The sequence below is a fragment of the Strongylocentrotus purpuratus genome, unplaced genomic scaffold (genome assembly GCF_000002235.5).
Source record: "Strongylocentrotus purpuratus isolate Spur 01 unplaced genomic scaffold, Spur_5.0 spur5_scaffold_2, whole genome shotgun sequence".
NCBI lineage: Eukaryota > Metazoa > Echinodermata > Echinoidea > Camarodonta > Strongylocentrotidae > Strongylocentrotus > Strongylocentrotus purpuratus.
In genome coordinates this window covers 24603329-24629800 of record NW_022145605.1, presented here as the reverse complement: position 1 = coordinate 24629800, position 26472 = coordinate 24603329, and the positions used below count along the sequence as shown (strand labels likewise).

At 37.4% G+C, this 26472-nt stretch overlaps 3 protein-coding genes across 4 annotated transcripts; all 3 read left to right on the top strand.

The window, feature by feature from the left end:
- Nucleotides 1–2429, top strand: LOC115926535 (transcription intermediary factor 1-beta-like). The gene is made up of 2 exons (XM_030991328.1): nt 1–64; nt 1198–2429. Exon 2 carries the CDS (start codon nt 1208–1210, stop codon nt 2078–2080), a length of 873 nt encoding a protein of 290 aa, XP_030847188.1. The 5' UTR covers nt 1–64; nt 1198–1207; the 3' UTR covers nt 2081–2429.
- A 7885-nt stretch (nt 2430–10314) lies between these two features.
- Nucleotides 10315–23704, top strand: LOC105436918 (tripartite motif-containing protein 45-like). 2 transcript variants are annotated; one of them, XM_030992047.1, is made up of 2 exons: nt 10315–10341; nt 20944–23704. In XM_030992047.1, the coding sequence occupies exon 2, from the start codon at nt 20954–20956 to the stop codon at nt 22784–22786; it is 1833 nt and encodes a 610-aa protein (XP_030847907.1). In that variant the 5' UTR covers nt 10315–10341; nt 20944–20953; the 3' UTR covers nt 22787–23704. The 2 variants fall into 2 exon arrangements, with proteins under 2 accessions (XP_030847907.1, XP_011661272.1); XM_011662970.2 differs by lacking the exon at nt 10315–10341 and adding an exon at nt 19434–19808.
- On the top strand, nt 11538–13361 carry LOC105446542 (tripartite motif-containing protein 45-like). The gene has a single exon (XM_030991157.1). It carries the CDS (start codon nt 11538–11540, stop codon nt 13359–13361), a length of 1824 nt encoding a protein of 607 aa, XP_030847017.1.
- Nucleotides 23705–26472: the final 2768 nt, after the last annotated feature.

Here is a 26472-nt window from a genome sequence, read left to right as displayed (position 1 = left end):
AGAGTATACGGTACATGTTTACTGATTTGATTTAACACCTATAGACTGATCGATATGTAACGAGGTGAGTGAATTATAATGTCTGTCATTTCCAAAAGAAATGCAGTGACAATTTACAATATTTTCGTTTTACATTGTTGTAGTAGATCTATATCTTTATTCGACTGACGCCCAAACATTTTGAGGCGTTGTTTGTATATGGTTCATAAAATCATGATTTTCCTTTAGCTTAGATCTCGGTCTAGATGTCTTTGAGGTGATAAATGGAGAGCGATTGAGCTAAGGCCAAGAAAAACCAAGTATAACTTAATACTTTTCGTTTGTCCTGTGAAAAACAACGCTTTTGGTACGTTGCAGTGAATTAAATTACAAATAGATACATGTATGAATACCCATGCCCATGGTTAATATTCAGGTTAATATGTGATTCTAAATATAGCTAACATTTCAGCTAGTGATTCTGCCAAACCAGAGCAATCTCATAATTTCCTCTTTACAAACATGATGATTTTGTTTAAATAGTATATAATTCTGGTGTGCATAAGTACATGTATATAATACTGCTTTCGAGACGTCATCAGCTTATCATATTTTGTTCCGTTCAAAGGTCACAAGTTTCTAATACTTGGTTTTAGAAATAATGTAAGGATTATTTTTTCAATGCCAAAGTGATGAAATGTGAATGGTAGACTACATTTCTGAGACTTTATGTTAAAATTATATTTTGTTTTCCACGGTTTACCTATGACCATGGGCTTCAAGTGGTTGAAAATTATTATGATTAGCATTGATTAGTATAATTGTATATACGTCAGATTTTCACAAAAATTTCTACTAGCAAAATTTGTTGCAATACATGTAGAGGTGTTGTGGTTTATTCTAGTGGATAGGCTGCTTGTTTGTAAATCACGTGGTTCGCGGTTCGAGTTCCACCACGACACTAATGTCCTTTGGCAAAACAGTGCTCTACATTAGACACTCTCCACCCATCCCAAGTGCATTAGTGCATGGGTATCCGGTAGGAAGAGATTCCATGAATGCTTAAAAGTACATTATCATGGTAGTATGTGGGCTAAAGACGTGGTAGTAATATGATTGCATTTTGTACGCGTCATACAAATTTTCTTTAATACGATAGGATAAATCGGAGCTACACTAATAATTTTTCCCCTTTTCTTTCATCTCGTATTCCTGTAGAATTCTAACCATGGCTGACACATTAAAGAATGTTATTGCTCAAAGTCTGGAGTGTCCTGTATGTCTGAATACCTTCACCGATCCCAGGATCCTGTCTTGTTCTCACACCTACTGCAAGGCCTGTCTGGACAACCTCTTGGGGTGCAATGGTAACGACCAGATGCTCCGATGCCCTGTCTGCAGAGCTAAAACCCAGGTCCCAAACCAAGACGTCAGCAAATTACCGACAAATCTGGCTTTGAAGTCTCTCATAGAGGACATGCAGAATCGATATCAGTTTTGCTCAAATTGTAATTCCGAGGACAGGCCCCAAGCTGTTGTCTACTGTCAAGACTGTGACAGGTATTTCTGTATTACTTGCCACAACACACACGCTCAATGGCCAGCCTTCACCAGTCATGAGGTTTTATCCATGAGTGAGATCGTCTCAGGGAAGGTGTCAGTACGTAGATACCGTAAATGCAGAAAACATCGCAAAGAGGATGAGGAGTGCTTCTGTTCCAACTGCAGGAGATTTGCCTGCTTCAAGTGTGTTGTCATGGAGCATACAAACGAAGGACATCGGGTCATCGAGGCAGCTGTTTATGAAAGCAGCCATGTGAAGAGTATCGAGGACCTCAAATCCAAGGCGGACAAGAAACGCTCTTGCTTTCAGAAATACGTTGATTTCATTGATGAACAGAAGGACCGTGTGAGCAATGTTCAGAAGCAGTGTACAGATGATATCAACAAAGCATATGAAGACTCAGTCCGGCAGTTGACAAAGGAAAAAGAAATACTCATTGGTGAAGTCAACGGTATGACCGAAGGAGTAGAGAAAGAGCTAGACGAAATGAAAAAAATCGGCCCAGGAGCACATCACTTACTTGACCACCATAGCTGATGTGGTAACCAATAAGACAAAAATACCGTTAGATATGGAAGCTTTGGCTGCACACGACACTCTATGTCAAGACTTACAAGAGGCCTTGATACAAGAAGATCCTGACTACAAGCAACCGAGGCAATCGAGCAAGAAAGGAAAATGTGTGAGTTTTCAGAGGAACGTCGGAATGGACGAGCTAGGTTTTGGTAAGATCGTAAATGCAGTTGCAAAGAACATCGGTTTGCCCACTAAGAATAGCATGAATGCCATGGTTGGTACACCAGACGGTAGGATGGCAGTGGGCTGTTGGACAGGTGGCGTGGAGATCTTCTCTGCTGATGGTCAGCACCAGCAAACAGTTCTCAAGGATGTTCTCATTCGTGGAGTAGGGTTTCTCTCTGATGATCGGTATGTTCTACTTGATTGCTCAAACAATATCACACTGTACACACCAGAGCAAACAAAGTTGAATGTAATTTTTGAGACTCTGAGTTTCGATGAAGGTGGATATGCTAGCCTCACTGTAGACGGTGATGATCAGATATATGTTAGCTACCAGAAAGCCAAGAAGATCCAGGTATTCTCAACAGCAGGTGGGAAGGCGATCAGGGAGATACCATGTGATGGGTATGAACCTTATCAGATTACTAATTATAATGATTACGTGATCACTGAATCTGATGATACAATACGATTGATTGACAAGCAAGGTGTTGTAAAATATCAATTAACTTCAGAGGATTACCTAACCGCTGCTGTGTCTCAAGATAATACAATCCTGATAGCCACCGTGAATCACAACGTAGGTTTGGTCAGCATTGATGAGTACACTAACGAGATGAAGCATGTCCGGAACCTCGTCATTGATTACAAAGTCGAGAAGAATGAGAGATGGTTGTGGTACACTCTCCAGCAGTACCGATCAGGAGAGATCGCTTTCTGCACTCTTAATAGACTCTATATATTCCACTAAAAATAATGGATGACTCATCCGTACTAGCTCTGTATGATATCACTATCTTCAGGCCGTAGAGGAGGAGGGGGGGGGTGCGATGTGTGCGACCGGAAAAATGGACCCATCCCCGCCTCCCCCCTCCCCCCTCCCCCCCCCCCCTTTTCAGAAGCTTCAAAAAGGCCTTTTGTTTCATAAAGTGTATATAACATCTAGTGGAATCACTTATATTTTTTTACTAGGTTAATGCAGTTTTCGTGACTGTTTCGAAAATGACATTCCTAGATCGTGTAGATCAATTTGAATGATTGAGAATTTGCAAAAGTATAAAGAGTGTCCTTCCTTTAAATATACTTCTGATGTGTTTTTCTTTCTAGATTTTGTTGTTGATGACGACTCTACATTAAAAAAAAAGGCTAGCTTTTGTAAATGTATAAATGATGTAGACACAATTCAATTATGGACTATTTTACAGTCGGAGATAATATTCCTAGTAATAGACTTTATATGTATTGTCATTTAATACAATTAATTTCCTTTTCTTCATCTACTACAATGCATTTCAGATCACTGTCCGATTAATCATTCTAGATTTTATTTTTTTACCCAGAATCGTGAGAACAAATTCCCCTTTTTCAAAATAACTTCTACTTCTTACAATTTTTCGAGATGTGTACTAAAGAGTTTAAGAATACTGAAAGTCGACCTATTAATCGTAGGATATGTGTTGGAAAAGTAATTTCAAACCAAATGTCTAATAAGGGTTCATGTTTTGATTCAATGGACTGTGGTATCTTGTTTTCTGTTATCATGTTTACATTCCGTCTGGCAAAGAATATGGGAGATATAGCATGGAACTTGTCGTTAATACTCGATTCATTTATTCACTTTTTGGAGATGTTTCGTTTTGTCTGTGTTTCCATTTCTTTCAGTATATAGTATGTATTAGAAAGGAATCTCACTAATTTCAATGAAAGCAGAACAATTATATATATTGGTCTTTATATGTTTTAGAAATATCTGAAAATTGTCGATTCTAAAGCTACTCTTTGTACGATTTGTACAATGTACATTGTAAATATTTCATTAAACATCATCCCGCCATTTTCATTGTCATACCTATGGCCCAATTATGAAGTTGTAAACATGTTCTTACAGGCCCTCCTACATGACTAGGCCTAAATCAAGTACATTATCATCAAAACTGGGGACGTTTCCCATACAAAACAAATGGAGAGGTGATCGCAGTTAGAGTTGGCAAAATATTGGGGGCTCATAACTTTACAATTGCATCGATTGCTTTTTTTTAATTATTTTTTTATTCCGCCGTTTCTTAGATTTCCTAAATCAAGGTGATGTCAGGTGGACCTCCCTTTTTATTATAAATTCCTGTTATTTTTTGGAAAGAGAGAAGCACTTTTCATGTGCATTACTATCCACCGGGAATGCTGTTCATTTTTGATGGGTGTTATATGCTCAAGAAGTTTATTTTCTCATGTATATTCAATATGTCAATTTGAAGTTATGTCTTAAAATACACTGTCATTTGTTTGTATTTGTTTTTCTCTTTCTCTATAATGTTTTTGTAAAGACTAAGTGTGTATAATTATTTGTTTGTTTGTTTTTGTCTGTCTTTTACTTAGGTTCCAATTCATGGGTGTTAGATGCTCAAGACGTTTATTTTCTCATGTATATTTAATATGTCAATTTGAAGTAATGTCTTAAATACACTAAAATGATATTGAATATTTCAAATGAGTCGTATGGTATGTAGCTTTCAATTATAGTATGTAATTATCAATCATTGTTGAAGGTTTATCAAATATATTTGTAAAACCTGTGAATGATGGAAATAAAATACCACGTAAAACAAACAAAGAATACGTAATCTATCAGAATTAAAAATATAAAAGTTGCTATAACGATCATGACGTTGTACATGTATATGATTCTTAACTTTAAGCATCTGAAGAATTTGGGGAACTGAAATCGCTATACACAAAGATAATTATGCAATGCTGACTGTAGCATTTTAAAATTTGGTTATTATCAAGCAGTGTACATGGGTAACTTTGTTTCGTCTGTGCAAGGAGGAGTTTGTGTGGCGAGGGTAATAATTTAGATTTTCTGTCATGTTTTGCTATTTTATCAACAGTAACAGAAAGAGTCTTATTTTAAAGAAATATATTTCAGAGGGTTTGCCAACTCGGCTTCAACCAAGATAATGATAAACCAAGATTGAAAACGAAACAATTAAAATATTTAAAACATAAACAACTTAAAGTTACTCTTGCAAAATATTAATCTATTGTGTTTTTGTCGTGTCATTATAATCTGGTACAAACATTATTATGAGAAATGTATACATTGCCGATTTCTAGGTGATTATCGTCGTTACGTACATTGAAACTTATTACATGACTTTTTATATCAATAAAATAATATGGCTGACAAATGTGTACAGGCAACAACAAACAGACACGTGAATGCAATGAGTTTATTGTCAGTGTCCGTTCCGATGGTGGAATGTGAATTATAAAAGCTATAATAAAAGTTCATGATGAAGGGGGAAAACTGTTGCCGAAAGAGATTTTTAAGATTGATCGAAAGGGGAGGGGCAAGTAGACATAAAATGTGTAGAGAGGTTAGTAAGAGAGATAGGACTGGGTAGGGGGAAGACTATTAATCATTACAATGATGATCATGATTCTAGAAGTGAAATCATATCATTTCAAGTTTGCTCATTGAATTATAGTTGCAGTTTTATTGTCCTTCATGACACTTCTTCGAAATGATAATCTCAAATGATGATATAAAAGAATTTTAAATTATATCTACGCTTTGACAATGATATACGAGATGAAAGTTTAACTTTGGTGGCTGTTGTTCGGTGAATCTCCGTGTACTCTGTAAAAGAATATGACCATTTGATTAAATTATAGTCATTCAGAATCAAAAAAAGAATTACCTTTGATTGTATGATTTCTTATTAAATTCATGATTGCAATCGAATTCCCCTTTGACATGAAAGCAGTACATAAACGAGGTAAATTGCAGATTAATTGAATAATCGTTAATGTAGCACAAAATTAGTGCAACAATGAAAATTGCAAAGAAGATTTAGCAATGAATCGAGTTAGGTGAAAGCAGTGAATTACACTTCAGCATCTCAACAAACTGTTCGAACATACTTTATACATGTATTTTCACTTTGAAAATTTCCCTGGGAGAATTTATCAAAGCGTTCACTCTTATCTATACTAGGTTTCACGTTTTTACAGTGAATCACGTGTATAAGCTAATCAATGAATACAATTTGCGTCCAATGACAATCTTCTTTTTGAGGTATCAAAAACAAATATTTTTGGAAAAGGTGCAAACTGCAAAAGATGTCTCAGTCATGTTGAACAGAAAATTTATCTTGGTCTTTATTAAAGATCACATGCTTTGCAATGGAATAGTTATTTGAAAACAAATAATTGAAAGCAATGAAAATCTAACCAAAACATTCAAAAATAAATGTAAGCTTCATACAACGTTTCATCTAAAAAAATAAGTGTACAAGCTACATTCACGTGCTAAACAATTATTTACCAAGGAAGACCTTCATAATGGAAAATAAACTTTGAAAATGTCACTTATGTCAATTATATTCGTTCCAGCCTCGCACGTATCGCACGACGTCGGACTTTAACCCATCAAAAATATTTTTGTTTTCACACGTATAGGCACCAGTGTATTTCAGGGGGCAGGGGGAAGTTCCCGATGCAGACAACTTTCCAACCTTTAAAAGAAGATGATAGCATCTGGCCTTATTATGCGAGGGAACGTAGCGACCGATAAATAAAATTATTTTGTTCGATTCTGTCTCAAATTTAAGTAAGAATAGGGGGTGATCCCCTAAAAAAAAAATTAGGTGATAATTATGTCCACCAGTCCCCCGGAATTGCCGCCTTTGCTTGCAGTATTCTTGCCTTAGTTTAAGAAATGTTCTTGATAAAAGAGAAGGAGTGACTTGGTATTGGTCTATACGAAAGCAAATTAAATCTTAACTATTTACAAAACAGAAACCATAAAAAGCAACACTCCCTAACAATTCTATCTTTTAATTGCCTTCTCCCTGACAGTATTCCATATCTGTCAATCTAATGTAGACAAAGGTAAATAATACAATCATTACATTCTTGAAAACTTAGGAATGATTATTCTCTGTTATCCCTTATACAGATCAATTCTCTTATTTCACCACATTTCACCACATAATGTATTCCATCTTGCTTTTAGGTTTCTATATATATATACTCTAAAGAATATCTACTATCCAGATATCTCAGATTACCTCCTAATATAGAAAGTGCTTCAAATCTACTCCTTCCTGTTATATATAATACTATATGATTATTTGAGTTTAAAGATTTAACTCTGGAATTCAGACATCTTTTATGATAACATAATTCAGGATTCATCAATTTATTTTTCAATTCCGGCAACGTAGGCCTATAGGACACGATTATGTGAACCCCATTCTTCCCGCCCTTCTCTGGTAAGTTCATGTGACAACCAGGGCCTACGACGTTTTTGCGGGTCTCTTTGACCCATGTATTTATTTTATAAGGTCAGGGCGGATCCAGGTGTTTGGCCGGGGGGGAGGGTTGCTGCATGCAATGACTTTTTTTTCTCTCGCTCAATGCCTAAAACCCTGAATCTGCACCCCTGGACCTCACCAGGGACCCAAAGGCGGGCCCCTGGATGCTCATCTGACCGTAATTTAATTCTTCAAACCCCTGAGCTTCTGGGGGCTCCACCTCCTGGACCCCAATCAAATTAATGACCTGCCAGTTGCACAAGATAAGCTATCAAAATATGCCCCATCTGACCGTGATTAAATGCCTAAAATCCCTGAGATTCCCGGGGCTCTGCCTCCCGGACCCCACTAAGGGCCCTAAGGCGGGCCCTTGATGCTCATCTGACCGTAATTTAATTCTTAAAACCCCTGAGCTTCTGGGGGCTCAGCCCCTAGAACCCCAAGCCAATTAATGACCTGCCAGCTGCACAAAATAAGTTATCAAAATATGTCTCATCTGACCGTGATTAAGTGCCTAAAACCCCTGAGCTTCCAGGGGCTCTGCCCCCCGGACCCCACCAAGGGCTCTAAGGCGGCCCCCTGGATACTCATCTGACAGAGATTAAATGCCTAAAACCCCGGAGCCTCCTGGGGCTCTGCCCCCTAGACTCCACCAAGGGCCCTAAGGCGGCCCCTGAATACTCATCTGACCGTAATTTAACACTTAAAACCCCTGAGCTTCCGGGGGCTCCGCCTCTGGACCCAAGCCAATTAATGACCTGCCAGAAACACAAATAAGTTATCAAGATATGCTTCATCTGACCCCCTTTGCCCCTGTACCCCCACGTCAATTTATGCTCCAATTACTTCGCTCGCTACGCTCTACCTGCTCGTAAATGCTTTAGTACCCCCCCCCCCCCCACTTTGAAAATGGTCTGCATGCCAGTGTAAAATGTAAAAGTAGTGGTGATGGGGTTTTTTTTTCTGCCCCCCCCCCCTCGTCCAAACGTTTTTGCTCGATCCTTACGCCACTGTATCAACTTGCCATAGAAATTGTCAATTTACTTTTTAGAATGAAAGAGCTTCAAGATGGCCCCCCCCCCCCCCCGAGGGTCTCGTCACTTCGAACCTGACCCCCACTAAAAACCACACCACTTTAAAATTCCTTCCGACGGGCCTGACTTTAAGCACCCGAAGAATTTGGGGGAACCAAAATATTCACAAAGATAATTATGCAATGCTGACTGTTGTATTTTTACATTTGGTTATTATTAAGCAATGGACATGAAAACTAATGAAAGCATGAAAGGTAATACTTTGAATTGAATTGAATTGCAGTATTTTGTTCACATCAGGACAAAAATAAGATAGAAACAAAATAAATAGGATACTAGGGTGTTTGAATCGGGTGGTGGTTGCACGTCCCCGAATATTTTATCTGTCAATTTAAACATTGTGGAGAGGGGGGGGGGGGGGGGGCTGCAGTCCCTTTGCCCCCTGTCCTGTAGGCCTATGGTATTAAGGCAAAATAGCCCATAAACAACTCCAAACTATAATTGATCGAACAACGTCTTAGCTCTCTCTACCAGACGATGGTGAGTGCAATAAAGGTAAAGTTATAACATTGAACATCTTCTTTAATTTTCTACTTTCCCGATGTGTTTAGCATGTATAGCGCCATCTCCAACATTCTAACTGTAATCTCGATGGAGGACCGCTCCACGAGACTTTACCAACAGTAATTTGACTCGAAATTTAGAATCTTTTATAATGATGGGGGGGAGGGGGGTAACAGTAATATAATTGACACTGGTATATATTTGCTCGACAGACGTTCGACAAAATGAGATCGAGTTTTTATCGGGCGATCACTTTTTGGACGATTAAAATCTCAATGTCAAAGGGTGCTGGGAATTCCCCGTCACTAAAAATAGACCGAGAGACTGAATACATACATGTATATAACACCACTCTAATGAACAGTGAACCAGTACATTGCAATGGCAAAGAGTATACATGTTTACTGACTGATTTGATTTAACACCTATAGACTGATCGGTATGTAATGACTCAAAAAGAGGTGAGTGAATTAAAATGTCTGTCATTTACAAAAGACATGCAGTGACAATTAACAATATTTTCGTTTTACATTGTTGTAGACCTAGTAGATCTAGATCTATATCTTTATTCGACTGACGCCCAAACATTTTCAGGTGTTGTTTGTATATGGTTCATAAAATCATAATTTTCCTTTAGCTTAGATCTCGGTCTAGATGTCTTTGATGTGATAAATGGAGAGCGATTGAGCTAAGGCCAAGAAAAACCAAGTGTAACTTAAAGATAAACTTGAGTTCTGGTAATGCGATTGCGCATTGTGAAAGAAAAGGTGTGGAATGGATCAGAAAAGTTGATCATATAGCATGTAAGTAATGGTGTGTAATGCAAGGTTCTGGAGTCATCAAAATCATCCTAAATTTGGCAGAGTCTTGGTAAAGTAACAATCACTTACACAGAAAGATGTATATGGGACAACACAAATGGTGTCGGGGCTAGTACTACCCTGATTTCCTTATCTTTCTATGCTCATTACTCAGCCAGTATACATTTTCTTCCAAAATTGTTTGGCACATGACATTTATTTGTAATCTTGAACATTCAGTGTAAGTTTCGTTAGATTCTGTGAGAATTCATTTTCTTTTTTTTACCAGAACTCAAGTTTATCTTTAACACAGTTCGTTTGTCCTGTGGAAAACGCCTATTTTGGTCCGTTGCAGTGAATTAAATTACCAATAGATACATGTATGAATACCTATGCCCATGGTTAATATTCAGGTTATTATGTGCTTCTTAATATAGCTAACATTTCAGCTAGTGAATCTGCCAAACCAGAGCAACCTCATAACTTCTTCTTTACAACATGATGATTTTTTTAAATAGTATATATTATGGTGTGCATAAGTACATGTTTATAGTACTGCTTTCGATACGTCATCAGCTTGTCATATTTTTTTTTCCGTTCAAAGGTCACAAATTTCTAATACTTGGTTTTAGATTAATTAAGAAATAATGTACTGATTATTTTTCCAATGCCTAAGTGATGAAATGTGAATGGTAGACTACATTTTTTGAGACTTTATGTTAAAATTATATTTTGTTTTCCACGGTTTACCTATAACCATGGGCTTCAAGTGGTTGAAAATTATTATGATTAGCATTGATTAGTATAATTGTATATACGTCAGATTTTTCACAAAAAATTTCTACTAGCATAATTAGTTGCAATACATGTAGAGGTGTTGTTGTTTATTCTAGTGGATAGGCTGCTTGTTTGTAAATCACGTGGTTCGCGGTTCGAGGTTCCACCACGGTACTAATGTCCTTTGGCAAGACATTACTGTACATTGGTCACTCTTCACCCATCCCATGTGTATAGTGAATGGGTACCCGAAGAAAGAAATTCCATGAATGCTTAAAGGCACAATATCATGGTAGGTTAGCTTAAGACGGGGTAGTAATATGACTGCAGGGCCCTCGGGGAAAAGAGTATGTGTACTGATGAGGATCTGGGTAAACAAGGAACCGTTGTAGTTATAATTATTATCATTATATTTATTATGATTAATATTATTATCATCATCATCATCATAATTATTATAATTATCATCTTCATTTCCCCCCATTATAATGTACATTATCTGAAGAGTAACAAAGGTAACAGTTTGATTGTTAAATTTTTCATTACTACGTACATAGTACATTCAGTTGATAAATAACATGATTTTTTTTTTTAAATCAACATATAGCGGAAAATCATATTTTGTACACGTCATATTCTGGAGGGAAAAGGCGTGAAGAAAATGATAAAGACTCCTTTTTTTATACGATCAGATGAATAAAAGCTACACTAATCATTTTTTTTCCCCTTTTCTTTCATCTTGTGTTCCTGTAGAATTCTAACCATGGCTAATGCATTACAGAATGTTATTGCTCAAAGTCTGGAGTGTCCTGTATGTCTGAATACCTTCACCGATCCCAAGATCCTATCTTGTTCTCACACCTACTGCAAGGCCTGTCTGGACAACCTCTTGGAATGCCATGGTAACGACCAGATGCTCCGATGCCCTGTCTGCAGAGCTGAAACCCAGGTCCCAAACCGAGAAGTCAGCAAATTACCGGCAAGTCAAGCTTTGAAATCTCTCATAGAGGACATGAAGAGTCAACATCAGTTTTGCACTAATTGTAAATCCGAGGACAAGCCCCAAGCTGTTGCCTACTGTCGAGACTGTGGCAAGTATCTCTGTATTCCTTGCCAGAATGCACATTCTATGTGGCAAGACTTCATCAGTCATGAGGTCCTAGCAATGAGTGAGATCGTGTCAGGGAAGGTGTCAGTACGTAGATACCGTAAATGCAGGAAACACCCCAAAGAGGATGAGGAGTGGTTTTGTTCCGACTGCAGGAGATTTGCCTGCTTCAAGTGTGTTGTCATGGAGCATACAAACGAAGGACATCGGGTCAGCGAGGCAGCTGTTTATGAAAGCAGCCATGTGAAGAGTATCGAGGACCTCAAATCCAAATCGGACAAGAAACGCTCTTGCTTTCAGAAATACGTCGATTTCATTGATGAACAGAAGGACCATGTGAGCAATGTTCAGAAGCAGTGTACAGATGATATCCAGAAAGCATTTGAAGAATCAGTCCAGCAGTTGACAAAGAAGAAAGAAATCCTCATTGGTGAAGTCAAGGGTATGAGCGAAGGAGTAGAGAAAGAACTGGACGAAATGAAGAAATCGGCTCAGGAGCACATCACTCACTTGACTACCATAGCTGACGTGGTAACCAATAAGACAAAGATACCGTTAGATACGGATGCTTTGGCTGCACACGACACTCTATGTCAAGACTTACAAGAGGCCTTGAAACAAGCAGATCCTGACTACAAGCAGCCGATTCAATCGAGCAGGAGAGGAAAAAGTGTGAGTTTCAAGAGAAACGTTGGAATGAAAGAGGAAGCTCTCGGTAAGATCGTAATTGCAGTTGCAAAGACCATTGCTTTGCCTACCAAGGATAGCATGGATGCCATGGTTAGTACACCAGACTGTAAGATGGCAGTGGGATGTTGTACAGGTGGCGTGGAGATCTTCTCTGCTGATGGCCGGCACCAGCAGAAAGTTTTTGAGGACGTTAAAATTTGTGGAGTAGGATTCCTGTCTGATAATCGGTATGTTCTACTTGATTGCTCAAACAATATCACACTTTACACATTAGACTACACAAAGTTGAATGTAATGTTTGAGACTCTGAGTAACGATGAAGGTGAATGTCTTTGCCTCACTGTAGACGGTGATGATCAGATCTATGTTAGCTACAGTGAAGCTGAAAAGATCCAAGTATTCTCACCAGCAGGTGGGAAGGCGACCAGGGAGATACCATGTGATGGGTATATACCTTGGCAGATTACTAATTATAATGATTACCTGATCTCTGAATCTGATGAAATACGATTGATTGACAAGCAAGGTGTTGTAAAATATCAATTTACTTCAGAGGATTACCTAACCGCTGCTGTGTCTCTAGAGAATACAATCCTGATAGCCACCGTTAAGCACGACGTAGGTTTGGTCAGCATTGATGAGTACACTAACAAGCTGAAGCATGTCCAGAACCTCGTCACTGATTACAAGATTGAGAAGAGTGAGAAAAGGCGGTGGTACACTCTCCAGCAGTACCGATCAGGAGAGATCGCTTTCTGCACTCCTGATAGACTCTATATATTCCACTGAAAATAATGGATGACTCAGCTCGCACTGTTTGAAATCACTGTCTTAAGGCCCGTAGAGGAGGAGGTGGGTGCGACCGGATATTCTTTTAGGTAAAAACGGGCATGCTGAACAATTTAGAGTAACATAATATTTGGTTGAAAACGGACCCATTCCCGCCCCCTTTTTCAGAAGCTTCTAACTGGCCTTTTTTTCTGTGACTTCATAAAGTGTACATTACATCTAGTGGAATCATTTATATTTTTTACTAGGTGAATTTGAGTTTTCGTGACTGTTTCAGAAATGACATTCCAAGATCATGTAGATCAATTTCAATGATTGAAATTTTCTAAAAATATAAAAACTTCCTTTTTAATATACTTCTGATGTGTTTGTTTTTCAAGATTTTGTTGTTGATGACGACTATACATTAATTTTTGTTGGTTGTTTTGTTTGGGGGTAGCTGTTTCGAATGTACAAATGATGTAGACACAATTCAATTATTGACCATTTTACAGGCGGAGATAATGCCATTTACTACAATTAATTTTCTCTCCTTCATTTTCTACAATGCATTTCAGATCACTGTCCGATTAATCACACTGGATATTATTTTGTACCCAGAATTATAAGAACAACTGCCCCTTTTTCAAAATAACTTCTACTTCTTACAATTTCTCGAGTTGTGTACAAAAGAGTTTAAGAGTACTGAAAGTCGTCCTACTGATCGTATGATATATGTTGTAAAACTAATGTCAAACGAAATGTCAAAATAAGGGTTTATGTTTTAATTTAATGGACTGTGATATCTTGTTTTCTGTTTACATTCCGTCTGGCAAAGTACATGGGGAAAATGGCATGGAACTTGTCAATACCCGATTCATTTATGCACTTTTTGGAGATATTTCGTTTTTTCTGTATTTCCATTTCTTTCAGTATATAGTATGTATTAGAAAGTAATCTCACTGATTTCAATGAAAGCAGAACAATTATATATATTGGTCTTTATACATTATGTTTTAGAAAAATCTGAAAATTTTCGATTCTAAAGCTACTCTTTGTACGATTTGTACAATGTACAATGTAAATATTTCATTAAACATCATCTCGCCATTTTCATTGTCATACCTATGGCCCAATTATGAAGTTGTAAACATGTTCTTACAGGCCCTCCTGCATGTGTATAGGCCTAAATCAAGTACATTATCATCAAAACTGGGGACGTTTCCCATACAAAACAAATGGAGAGGTGATTGCAGTTAGAGTTGGCAAAATATTGGGGGCTCAAAACTTTACAATTGCATCGATTGCTATTTTTTTTTAGTTTATTTTTTATTCCGCCTTTTCTTAGATTTTCTACATCAAGGTGATGTCAGGTGGACTTCCCTTTGTATAATTGTGAATTCCTGTTATTTTGGAAAGAGAAAAGCCCTATTCATGTACCTAGTAGCCACCGGGAATGTTGTTCGTTTTTGTTTCTTCACTATATCCATAACTTGGTGTTAGTCTTTGTCTCTTTCAAATTATGTATTTCTTTGACCTTGTTTACCTTTCCGTGCGTGCCTTTGCTCATAACATGTTTATTGGACGCCACAAAGCTCTTTATTTTCTTTTGTTTGGATTGTGTTTGTACTTTCTCTCTATGTATGATTATTTGTTTGTTTGTTTTGTCTGTCTTTTACATAGGTTTCAATTCATGGGTGTTAGATGCTCAAGACGTATATTTGTTCATGTATATTCAATATGTCAATTTGAATTGAAACATTAAAATACACTATAATGATGTTGAATGTTTCAAATGAGTCGTATGTTATGTAGCTTTCAATAATAGTATGTAATTATCAATCTTTGTTGAATGCTTATCAGATATTTATTTGTAACACCTGTGAATGATGGAAATAAAATACCACGTAAAAAAACAAAAAACAACGTAATCTATCAGAATTTGAAATATAAAAGTTGCTATAACCATCATGACGTTGTACATGTATTTGATTCTTAACTTTAAGCATCTGAAGAATGGAGGGGGGGCTGAAATAGCTATACACAGAGATAATTATGCAATGCTGACTGCTGTATTTTAACATTTTGATTATTATTAAGCAGTGGACATGGGTAACTGGCAGGTGGTTTTGTTTTTATTGTCAATAATAAACTCCTTCACCTCAATTCCGTTAAAAAGAGTGGACCTGGACGCCATATGCTTCAATGTTGTCTATTCATTATATCGCCCCCATATGAGACCGGGGTAGCCTCACTAGTCATAAGGACCGCTATTCATAACATGGAATTTCCTATACGTAAACGATCGCTATTCAGAAAAAGGAAAGGGGGTCGCTATTCATAAAGGCGTAAGGACCGTTATTCATAAGGACCGCTATTCATAACATGGAACTTCCTATACGTAAACGATCGCTATTCAGAAAAAGGAAAGGGGGTCGCTATTCATAAAGGCGTAAGGACCGTTATTCATAAGGACCGCTATTCATAACATGGAACTTTCTATACGTAAACGATCGCTATTCAGAAAAAGGAAAGGGGTCACTATTCATAAAGGCGTAAGGACCGTTATTCATAAGGACCGCTATTCATAACATGGTACTTCCTATACGTAAACGATCGCTATTCAGAAAAAGGAAAGGGGGTCACTATTCATAAAGGCGTAAGGACCGTTATTCATAAGGACCGCTATTCATAACATGGAGCTTCCTATACGTAAACGATCGCTATTCAGAAAAAGGAAAGGGGGTCAATTTTCATAAAGGCGTAAGGACCGTTATTCATAAGGACCGCTATTCATAGTGTGAGATGAGGGTCGCTATTGCATATTCGTATACTTATAATACTTCTCATATTATGAATTTGTGCCTCTTCTCGTATTATCAATAGGGACCCATATGAATAACAACCCATATTTTGTATTATGAATAGCGACCGTCTTTTTCGATTATGACTAGCGGTCCTTATGGATAGCGGCCCTTATGAATAGCGAGCGGACTCCATTAGACCATGATACTGCAGTCACACCGCCGAACCAACTCCAAAACAACCTCACAGAACTTTCCAAATCGACCATTTCTTTTCCATTTTCTGTATAAATGCCATTTCTTGTTCGGTTTCCTTTTGGTCTGGGCATCGGGTTAACTAAACCGTCAAAAGTACAAGTTCACTGATGCTCCTTGAAACGCATGTTAATTACGATACACGCGTTTCAACGGGATTTCGGTGAACTTGTATTCGTACTTGTGACGGTTTCGTGAAAAGCTGGCCTGGTGTTTTGTTTCGTCCGTGCAAGCAGGAGGAGCACTGGCGTACTGATAATACATTCAAACGTGGTTTATTTTTTGATACCAGTGATTTACAAACATCTAAGAGTGCCTGTTTTTACATGGGGGTGCCCCTATTACTCAGATATTTGCCCTATTCAAATCTGAGAGGTGCCCATATTACTTTAACAGGTGTCCTTTTCTCTTGTTATAAGTGCCTCTTTTTATTTTTAATGAGTACCCCTTCTCATCTCTGTATGTGCCTCCTTTTATTTTGATACGTGCCCCCTGTTTTTTCTTTCTTATAAGTGCCCCCTTTTTCCTATAAATGCCCTCTTTGTCTCTTATATCTTGTAAAGAGCCATCTCCCTTTCTTATAAATGCTCCTATTCACACTTCCGATAAATTCCTCTATTGAAATCGCAAAGGTGCCCCTTTTCCTACGACAAAAGCCAATATTCCTTTGTTATATTAAGTGCCTCTTTCTTTTCTCACAAGTGCCCTATTCATCTCAGGTGAGAGCCCTTTTCAGGTACAATAAGTGCTCCTTACCATTTCTGATACGTGCCTATTCACTTCTTATAATTGTCCCTTTTCAAATCTGAGAGGGGTCCCTTATATTTTTGACAAGTGCCTCTTTTTATTCTTATAAGTGCCCCTTTTCATCTTTAGTGAGTGCCCTGAGTCAAATTTGAGAGATGCCCCCTTTAACTTTGTATTAAGTGCCCGCTTCCATTTCTGATAAGTGCCCCTGTTATTTTGACACGCGGCTCCCTTATGCTTCATAATTTGTGCCATTTTCCTTCTGATAATTCCCTTTTTTGTTTTACTTTGACGCGTGCTCCGTTTCTTTTCTAATAAATGTCATTTTCCCTTTGGAAATGTGCCTCTTTTTCCTTTCACCATAAAATGTGCTCATAATTTAAATCTCGGCTGCTACGCTCACTCGCATTTAAAGTTGATGTAATTATGTTTCTTATTAAATATCTTTTCAGTCTTTCGTGGTTAGATTGTGCTTAAAACCCCATCAGAATTGATTTTTATTTCAAATTTGAGAGATGCACCCTTTAACTTTGTAATAAACGCCCTTTTCATCTCTGATAAGTGCCCCTGTTATTTTGACCCGCGACCCTCTTATCCTTCCTAATTAGTGCCATTTTCCTTTCGATAAACTTTGACACGTACTCTTTTTATTTTCTACTAAGTGCCATTTTCCCTTTGGATATGTGCCTCTTTTTCCTTTCACCATAAAATGTGCTCATAATTTCTAGCAAAATAAGAGCAATTTTTTCATTAATTTCGCCCAAGGCTTGGTCGCTATACGCTCACTTGCAATTAAAGTTGATTTAATTAGGTTTCTTATTAAATATCTATAGTTAGATTGTGCTTAGAACCCCATCAGAATTGTGTTTTGTCCCCTTGTTTATAAGATGTAGTTTTTCACACTGCGACCTCACAAATCTTTAACATTTTGCTATATGAAATGTACTCCGTTTTTTTTATGCAGATATAATGTCTATTGTGATCGAGTCGTTATTTTACACCTTTTTCCTTACTACATGCATGTAGATCATTTGTCTGTTTTCTGGATATAAGACAATACACAGCAATACGCTAGCCACCCAAACTTTCAAGAGGTATTGTAAATACTTTTATTTTGCTTACCAAATAAATAATTTCTTTCTGATATTTACATCAATTTCATATATCGCACATTTTGAAAGAGCCTTTGTGCAAGAAAGGGCAATCCAACCTTAGTAATAATTTCATTTTTAAAAGCAAGAAATGAAACATGTTGGAGAAACTGAACTCTATGGCCTCTAAACATGGAGTACAAATTCAAGACCGACAATCCCTAAAGCCGCACCTAAAATGCATGCATTTATTATGCCAGATATAAGAGTATTTTGGGGATTACACACAGTAAGCATAGGTTTTGTCGATGGGCGGTTAGGGGTGGGGAAGGTAAAAGTCTAGCTCGAAAATCAATTCCAGATTCAAGGAAGTATAGTCACACAGTGTTATAGTACCAATCTTGCCATTTTATTGTCAAATACATGTGTATATATATATATATATATATATCTTATCAAGATATAACAGAATAGCATATTTCGTACGGGTTATAATAATGAAGGGGAAGGCATATTAGGAAAATGATAAACACTCTTCTTTAATACGAACAAATGAATCAAGGCTATACTAAAACTGAACATACTCTTAAAATTGCTATTATCATTATGTACATTATGTACATATACTCAAATGAGTATTTTGTTGATATGAAAACTAATGAAAGCATGAAAGTAAATTAATGTTACTTTGCATTGAATTGAACTGAATTACAGTATTTCTTTTTTTTTGCATGAGGACAAAAAATAAGATAAATAGGATACTAAAGGTATTTGAATATTACGCACCTGTCAGAATCGAGTGGTGGTTGCACGTGCCCAAATACGTTATTTGACATTTTAAAACTTGTAGGGGAGGGGGTGCTACAGCCCCCTCAGCCCCATGTCATGTAGGCCTATGGTTTTAGTCAAAATAGCCCCTAAACAACTCCAAACTATAATTAATTGAACTACTTCTTAGCTCTCTCAACCAGACGATGATTAGTGCAATAAAAATAAAGGGTCTATTTAAGATTGAACATCTTCTTTACTTTTCTACATTCCGGATGTGTTTAGCATGTTTAGCGCCATCTCCAACATTCTAACTGTAATCTCGATGGAGGACCGCTCCACGAGACTTTAGCAACAGTAATTTTATTCGAAATTTAGAATCTTTTGTAATGGTGGGGGAAGGGGGAGGGGGTAACAGTAATATATTTTGCACTGGTATATATTTGCTCGACAGACGCTCGAAAAAATGAGATCGAGTTTTTATTGGGCGAACACTTTTTGGACGATAGCAATCTCAATCTGCTTGTATGTCAAAGGTTGCTGGGAATTCCCAGTCACTAAAAATAGACCGAGAGACTGAATACATATCTGTCATGTATGTAGCACCACTTATGAACAGTGAACCATTATATTGCAATACATGTTTACTGATTCCTAAAATCGTCATTTTCCTTTGGCTGAATTAGGTGGGTCTCAGTCTAGATATCTTTGAGGTGATAAATGGAGAGCGATTGAGCTAAGGCCAAGACAAACCAAGGATAACTTCTCACTGTTCGTTTGTCCGGTGGAAAACGCATATTTTGGTAAGTTGCAGGGATTTTTTAATTACAAATAGATATGAATGCACATGGTAAATATTCATGTTAGTATGCTAACATTTCAGCTAATGATTCTGCCTAACCAAAGCAGTCAATATAAAATCCTCTTTACAAAATGATGATTTTTTTTAAAATAGTATATTCCAGTGTGCATAAGTACATGTTTATACTGCTTTTGATACGTCATCAACGTATCATATTTGTTTTCGTTCAAAGGTCATATGTTACTCATACATGTACTTGGTTTTATATTAATTAAGAAATAATGTAATTATTATTTTTCTAATGCCAAAGTGACGAATTGTTAATGGTAAACTAAGATTCTGAGACTTAAGTTTATAATGTTTGTTTTGTTTTCCACGGTTTACCTATAACCATGGACTTCAAGTGGTGGATTATTATAATGATTTGTATATATACTTCAGATGTTCACGAAATTTCTAGTAGCATGATTAGTTGCGATACATGTAGAGGTGTCGTGATGTAGACTAGTGGATAGGTTGCTTGTTTGTGAATCACGTGGCTCGCGGTTCGAGACCCACCACGGTACTAATGACAAGACACTACTCTACATTGGCCACTCTCCACCCATCCCATTAGTGTATAGTGAATGGTTACCCGGTAGGAAGAAATTCCGTGAATGCTTAAATGATAGGTTAGCTAAAGACGGGGAAGTAATAAGATTGCAGGGCCCTCGGGGAAAACAGTGTGTGTACTGATGAGGATATAGGAAAACAAGGCATCATTGTAATTATAATGATTATTATTATTTTTGTTGATATAATTATTATTATCATTATTATTATCATCATCAACATTATTGTTATTATTAGCATTAGTATTATTATCATCTTCATCCCCCCTCATTATAATGTACATTATCTGAAAAGTGACAAAGGAAACAGTTTGATTTTTAAATTCATTTTCACTACTATATTCATTTGATGAAATCAAGATTAAATCAAGATTAAATTAAAATGTAACGGAAATCATATGTTGTACGCATTATATTTTGGAGGGAAAAGGCGTGAGGAAAATGATTTACACTCCTCTTTAATACGGTCAAATTAATCAAAGCTACACTTTTTTCTTCCTTTTCTTTCATTTTGTATTCCTGTAGAATTCGAATCATGGCTGATACATTAAAGAATGTAATTGCTCAGAGTCTGGAGTGTCCTGTATGTCTGAATACCTTCACCGATCCCAAGATCCTGTCTTGTTCTCATACCTACTGCAAGGCCTGTCTGGACAACCTCTTGGGATGCAATGGTAACGACCAGATGCTTCGATGCCCTGTTTGCAGAGCTGAAACCCAGGTCCCAAACCAAGAAGTCAGCAAATTACCGGCAAATCTGGCTTTGAAGTCTCTCATAGAGGACATGAAGAATCAATATCAGTTTTGCTCGAATTGTAAATCCGAGGACAGGCCCGAAGCTGTTGTCTACTGTCAAGACTGTGGCAGATATTTCTGTATCACTTGCCACAAAACACACTCTCAGTGGCCAGTATTCATCAGCCATGAGGTTTTAGCAATGAGTGAGATCGTATCAGGAAAGGTGTCTGTACGTAGATACCGTAAATGCAGAAAACACCCCAAAGAGGATGAGGAGTGCTTCTGTTCCGACTGCAGGAGATTTGCCTGCTTCAGGTGTGTGGTCATGGAGCATACAAATGAAGGACATCGGGTCATCGAGGCAGCTGTTTATGAAAGCAGCCATGTGAAGAGTATCGAGGACCTCAAATCCAAGGCGGACAAGAAACGCTCTTGCTTTCAGAAGTACGTTGATTTCATTGATGAACAGAAGGACCGTGTGAGCAATGTTCAGAAGCAGTGTACAGATGATATCAACAAAGCATATGAAGACTCAGTCCGGCAGTTGACAAAGGAAAAAGAAATACTCATTGGTGAAGTCAACGGTATGACCGAAGGAGTAGAGAAAGAGCTAGACGAAATGAAAAAATCGGCCCAGGAGCACATCACTTACTTGACCACCATAGCTGACGTTGTAACCAATAAGACAAAGATACCGTTAGATATGGATGCTTTGGCTGCACACGACACTCTATGTCAAGACTTACAAGAGGCCTTGAAACAAGAAGATCCTGACTACAAGCAGTCGATTCAATCGAGCAAGAAAGGAAAAAGTGTCAGTTTCAAGAGGAACGTTGGAATGGACGAGCTAGGTCTTGGTAAGATCGTAAATGCAGTTGCAAAGAACATCGCTTTGCCAACGAAGGATAGCATGAATGACATGGTTGGTACACCAGACGGTAGGATGGCAGTGGGGTGTGGTACAGGTGGCGTGGAGATCTTCTGTGCTGATGGTCAGCACCAGCAAACAGTTCTCAAGGATGCTAAGATCGTTGGATTAGGGTTCCTCTCGGATGATCGGTATGTTGTACTTAATCGCTCAAACAATATCACACTGTACACACCAGAGTACACAAAGTTGAATGTAATGTTTGAGACTCTGAGTCACGATGAAGGTGAATTGTCTAGCCTCGCTGTAGACGATGATGACCAGATCTACGTAATTAGCTACAGTGTAGCTGAAAAGATCCAGGTATTCTCACCAGCAGGTGGGAAGGCGATCAGGGAGATACCATGTGATGGTTATATACCTGTGCAGTTTACTAATTATAATGATTACCTGATCACTGAATCTTTTGATACAATACGATTGATTGACAAGCAAGGTGTTGTAAAATATCAATTAACAAAATCAGGGGTTTACCTAACCGCTGCTGTGTCTCAAGGGAATACAATCCTGATAGCCACCGTGAAGGACGACGAAAGTTTGGTCAGTATTGATGAGTACACTAACGAGCTGAAGCATGTCCAGAACCTCGTCACTGATTACAAAGTCGAGACGAATGAGAGAGGGTTGTGGTACACTCTCCAACAGTACCGATCAGGAGAGATCGCTTTCTGCACTCCTGATAGACTATATATATTCTACTGAAATTAATGGATGACTCATCTTTACTTGCACTGTATGATATCACTGTCTTCAGGCCCATAGAGGAGAAGGGGGTGCGATGTGAGCGACCGGATATTTAAAGGTAAAACCGGGCATAATAAAAAAAAATAAAGTACCATAATATTTCGTTGAAAACGGATCTATGCCCGCCCCCTTTTTGCTCAGTAGCTTCCAATAGGCCTTTTGTTTCTGTGACTTCATGAAGTGTAAATAACATCTAGTGGAATCATTTATATTTGTTACTAGGTGAATTGTAGTTTTCGTGACTGTTTTCAGAAAAGACATTCCTAGATCATGTAGATTTGAATTTGAATGATTGAAAAAATAATGAATGTAAAAAAGTAACCTTTCTTTTAATATACTTCTGACGTGTTTGTCTTTCAAAATTGTGTTGTTAATGACGACTGACGACTCTACATTGTTTTAATTAGGGGGGGGGAGGTAGCTGTTGTAAATGATGTAAACATAATTCAATTATGGACTATACAATCAGAGATAAAAATCCTAGGAATGGACTCTATATTCATTGCCATTTAAAACAATTAATTTTCTTTTCTTCATCTTCTACCCAGAATTATGAGAAGAATTGCCCCTTTTTCAAAATAATTTCTACTTCTTACAGTTTCTCGAGTTGTACGATTGAAAGAGTTTAAGAGTACTGAGAGTCGACCTATTGATAGTGTGATACAAATGTTGTAAAGTTGATGTCAATTGTCAAACCAAATGTCAGAATAAGGGTTTATGTTTTGACGTAATGGGTTGTGATATCTTGTTTTCTGTTTTCCATGTTTACATAATGTAAACCGTCTGGCAAAGTACATGCATGGTAGAAATGATTTGGAACTTGTCGTCAATACCCGATTCATTTATTCACTTTTTGGAGATATTTTATTTTGTCTTTGGTATCCCAATAAACAGAACACCAAAAAGTAACCTCTTTTGGGAGTGTATTTTAAGTGATTTTAAAGTATAGTGCCTTTTGAACTAGATTTAAACGTTATCGACACGTGCCTTCATTTAAACAAAAAAGGTACTTCTGTTCACGTTTTCATCTAACCTAAAAACCACCAGTTTATCACGCGACTGGAGTAACGTGATTCCACTTACCTCTGTAAATCAAGTGTTTATGACCAAATAACCACTTGACCAAGCAACGAGTTTTTTGTCAGTTAACCGTTGGTGGCGATAAATACGTAATTATTTGGTCTTGTAAGCACCTTTATTGATTGGTTTCACAGGTTATCCAAGGTTGATGGTAATAATCACGTTACTTACACCGGCTAATCGTCTTATTGTTCTGTCCGTGAATCTCTGGTTATATTCAACTAGTAATTCTGAGGTGTCTTACACACCTCTTTAAAAGGTTTCAAAGTTACCATAAATTTCTTAGTTATGATCACGTGGCTCAAGCTGTTTACTAATCTAAGCTGTGAAAACGTGATATGTAGGTGTGAAAATTAGTAATTATTAAGTGTTTTAAAACACCTTTTTAAATGGTAGTCAAAGTTGCCATAAGTTCCGCGGTGATGATCTCGTGACTCAAACGGATTATTGATCTAAGCTGGTCATACGTGACTTTTAGGTGTAAAAAATTAGTCATTATTAGGTGTCTTAAAACACCTATTTAAATGGTTCCAAAGATACCATAACTTTCTTGGTGATGATCACGTAGTTAAAACTGATTACTAATCTAAGCTGTGAATCCGTGATATTTAGGTGTGAAAAATTAGTAATTATTAGGTGTCTTAAAACACCTATTTAAATGGTAGTCAAAGTTGCCAGCACTTCCGCGGTGGTGATCTCGTGACTCAAACGGAATATTAATCTAAGCAGGGCATACGTGACTTTTAGGTGTGAACAAATAGTCATTATAAGGTGTCTTAAAACACCTATTTAAATGGAAGTCAAAGTTGCCATAAGTTCCGCGGTGATGATCTCGTGACTCAAACGGAATATTAATCTAAGCAGGGCATACGTGACTTTTAGGTGTGAACAAATAGTCATTATAAGGTGTCTTAAAACACCTATTTAAATGGAAGTCAAAGTTGCCATAAGTTCCGCGGTGATGATCTCGTGACTCAAACGGATTATTAATCTAAGCTGGGCATACGTGACTTTTAGGTGTGAAAAATTAGTCATGATTAGGTGTCTTAAAACACCTATTTAAATCGTAGTCAAAGTTGCCAGCAGTTCCGCGGTGATGATCGCGTGACTCAAACGGATTATTAATATAAGCTGGGTATTCCGTGTTTTCCATGTGTGAACATGAGTTATTCTTGGGTGTCTTGATGGTTTCACAGTTACCATTTAATTTCCGTGGTGATAATCCCGTGACTGTTGGCATATTTCTATTTTCACCAGTTGATAACTGACTGTTGGCATATTTTCATTGCACCAGTTGATAACTGGAGTGTGCATATTTCCAGTTGCACCAGTTGATGACTGAGCGTTGGCATATTTCGAGTTGACCCAGCTGACACCAATTCATTTGCATATTGAATATGGGGTGCGTGCAGATCTATGTTTTTTAAACAATTTATCTGAATTGACAGCATATTTCTTAATTACTGATGATTTAGTTATATGCAATTCATTTCGAAAATACTACAAATATAAATTACCAGTTATTAGGACATTTCGCTACTTCGTATAAATAGTTAAACATGAATAAGGGAAACATTAACTGTGAACTAAAATAATTTCAATAAAGTACAAGTATACGAAATTTTTTCGATTAATTCAATTATGTAAGTCTACTTATTACCAATGCCCTTACATTGGAAATAAAGACGTACCAGTATTGAAGTATTGTTGCTGTTCAACTGGTTGGAAGTTTTACCAAATGGTTCTAATGGCTCAGCTAGACCAGTTGAATTATAGCTGGCCTGGATCAACTGGATCATTTAGCCCATTTCAATTTCCAGGGTTACCAGATGGCATTAAATGGTTCATCAACTGGACCAGTTGCAACTAGCTTTCTCTTCTGGGATGTTTGCACCCCCCCCCCCCCACCCAACCCCCTCTTATCCCAAACTGCTTCCGGCGCGCTTGGATCCAAGACACGATGTTCAGAAACGGGATGAGAACGTCATTATTTTGGTTCATTTATTGTGTAACATTTGCGTAATTATTGGGTTGAACGCGGGTTACAGTAACATACTTCCTCTTCGACGTAAATTTCACGTGAATGAAGAACATGATTCATCTCAAGTCAGCCTCGTAATATTCACGTGAATTTCACGCAGATATTTTGACTAAAACTATCACTAACGCTTCACGTGTTTCTGTGACGCGATAATTTCGTTTATGAAGATGTAATTTCATAACCAAACAAACACGGGAGTATTAGGTTTACAAACCATGGTCTCCAAGGAAGGGATAATCACGTTATTATAATGGTGATATTGCAGTGACAATTGCGTGATTTAGTGAACGTGTGTTTCAAGTTACCTAATGCAATAAACGTATTAACACATTTACGTAAATGTCCGGTGTTTGAAGAACGTAACTCTCCTCAAGTCGATACCTTGATATTGACGTGATTTTCACGTGATTTTGTTTATTGGGATGGTATGGTATTTTATTTTATTTATTCACGGTTAAAAACAAATTACAATAATTGTGCCCGCATTCAACAAATGCTGATTTTCTGCGAGTAGAATATAAAA

Coding starts and splice junctions, on each gene's coding strand:
- LOC115926535 (XM_030991328.1), top strand. CDS start 1,208: ATGGCTGACACATTAAAGAATGTTATTGCTCAAAGTCTGGAGTGTCCT.
- LOC105446542 (XM_030991157.1), top strand. CDS start 11,538: ATGGCTAATGCATTACAGAATGTTATTGCTCAAAGTCTGGAGTGTCCT.
- LOC105436918 (XM_030992047.1), top strand. CDS start 20,954: ATGGCTGATACATTAAAGAATGTAATTGCTCAGAGTCTGGAGTGTCCT.